The 1,889-nt window shown below is 45.6% G+C and overlaps 1 protein-coding gene across 1 annotated transcript in view; it reads right to left on the bottom strand.

The window, feature by feature from the left end:
• Nucleotides 1–1,889, bottom strand: part of DOCK3 (dedicator of cytokinesis 3) — a 738,119-nt gene that overhangs the window by 52,345 nt on the left and 683,885 nt on the right. The window contains exon 33 of the mRNA XM_007952017.2: nt 316–401. Within this exon, the coding sequence (XP_007950208.2) occupies nt 316–401 (86 nt within the window). The remainder of the gene's footprint in view (nt 1–315; nt 402–1,889) is intronic.

The raw sequence follows: 1,889 nt of genomic DNA, 5'->3' as shown, positions 1-1,889 counted from the left end.
CCCCATCCAGCCCAACCGGATGCAGTGCATGCTAGGAAGACACATGATGATCCTTCTGTTAGCAAATCTAGGAGCTTGAGTTACTACCTTTTTCTACCCCTTCAGATGTCTCTGGAGATCTCAAAAACTATGATGTAGGCACCACTCTTCTTGTTAACACAAGGTGAATACTGCTACCACCAGGAACAACCTGATTCTCTCCTGATACCCACCCCCTGGAGTTGCGCAGTGCAGGTATCACCCCACCCCCTTCACTAGCCTTCTTCCCCCCACTCTCTTCCCTTATGTGGGGCCCCAGGGGCTAGTGCAGCTTACAGCAGGCCGAAGAGCTCCCTGTAGCTTTCATCACCTTTCCCTTCTGAAACCATACTGTCCAGCTTGTCAATCAGCTCGGCCTCCACCTAGAGGGAAGCAGAGACTTTGTAAACCCGTGCCACCCTCAGAGGAAGCATGGGAAATCCCACCACCCCTGTGACGGGTGAGCACGGTAGGGAACTGTTCCAGAGGACATAAGATTTTCTGCATCTTGATATGCTTCCTGATTTTGTCCTTACTCTAAACAAATTTCAGGGAAGAAGGATTTTAGCAATAGCACCAAGAAAGTACCTTGCCATCTCTATTGGACCGGTGTCCAATATCCTTCTCCCAATCTAAGGCAAAAGGCAAGATTCCCTGGACAGAAATGTACTTTGGATACAAAAGAGCACTTTGCCAAGTGTTTTCCTTTCTTAAAAATATTCACAAAAAATGTCGTATGGACAACATGCATTTGGTTAGAACTTTAACTTCTCGCCATCCAGTTACAAAGGAAGCTTGCTGGGGTGGGGGGTGGTCCTTACTCTAATGGCTGGCATTAGTCTAGGTGGAGTAAGATAGGAGTTTTTCCTTCAGAGATTCTCCTTCAAAAACATAGGTGCCACTGCTTGTATTCCCAAGACCTAAAGCCTTGGGGGTTACTGCTCTGCCAATGCCCATGCATTTGTTACTGGATTCTTAAACTGTGAGGAACAATACTGCATTTGTTCTGATGCTGTGGACCTAAAAGGGCATTCAGTACTGCTTGGCCACTTTTCTAATAGGCCTCACTGGATATACTTTGAGGTGAGAAATTAGTTATAAGTGATGTGAGATAAAATCTTTTTAACTCTTCTTTAGCTTTTAAAATGGTGATATTTGTGGTGATTATTTATATAGATGTTTTATATAAAGAAAAAACTGGCAATGGCTGCATTTAATAACAGCTATAACACACAAGCTCTCGTGGTATAGCGGTTAACACATTCAGCTGCTACCCAAAAGGTATGAAGAGAGAAAGTGACCAAGGATAGAGTGACCACTAGAGACCCCACATTTTAAAATCAGCTGCAGGGATCCAGGTGAGGATAGGGAACCCAGGCATGCCCAAAGCAGCAGGGTGGGAGAGTGGGAGAAAGAGTATTAAAAGGCCCAGGAGCTGGGACAGAGGAGGAGTCAGCCGCAGGGACCCAGGTAAGGGTGGTAGGAGAGGTTTCCAACAGGGAGACAAACTTGTCTGTCAGTTTGTCCTACCGTGGTGATGTGTTGATGTGAGTTTTGAGGCTGAGCCACTGGTGTTTCAAACCCAGCGGGATGCACATGGTGCACAGGTATCAGCCCAGCTTACAGACTGAGACAGATTAGGAAGAAGGAAGAGACAGTCCACTTCTCAAAGAATTGGCCAGGGAAAACCTTATGAATAGCAAAGAAACACTGTCTGATATATTACCGAGCAACTTTATAAATAGTCCGGTTAGGTTAGAAGGCTCTCAAAACACGACTGGGAAAGAGCTGCATCCTCAGAGTAAACCCATCCTTATTCATATGGATAAGGTAAAGCTTTCAAGACCTCCATTTGCTGATGTGGCACCACT

This window comes from Orycteropus afer, unplaced genomic scaffold (genome assembly GCF_000298275.1).
Source record: "Orycteropus afer afer isolate SDZICR_OR568_19922 unplaced genomic scaffold, OryAfe1.0 scaffold00323, whole genome shotgun sequence".
Lineage (NCBI taxonomy): Eukaryota > Metazoa > Chordata > Mammalia > Tubulidentata > Orycteropodidae > Orycteropus > Orycteropus afer.
The sequence above is the reverse complement of the archived record's forward strand: the minus strand, read 5'-3'. Positions and strand labels throughout refer to the sequence as shown.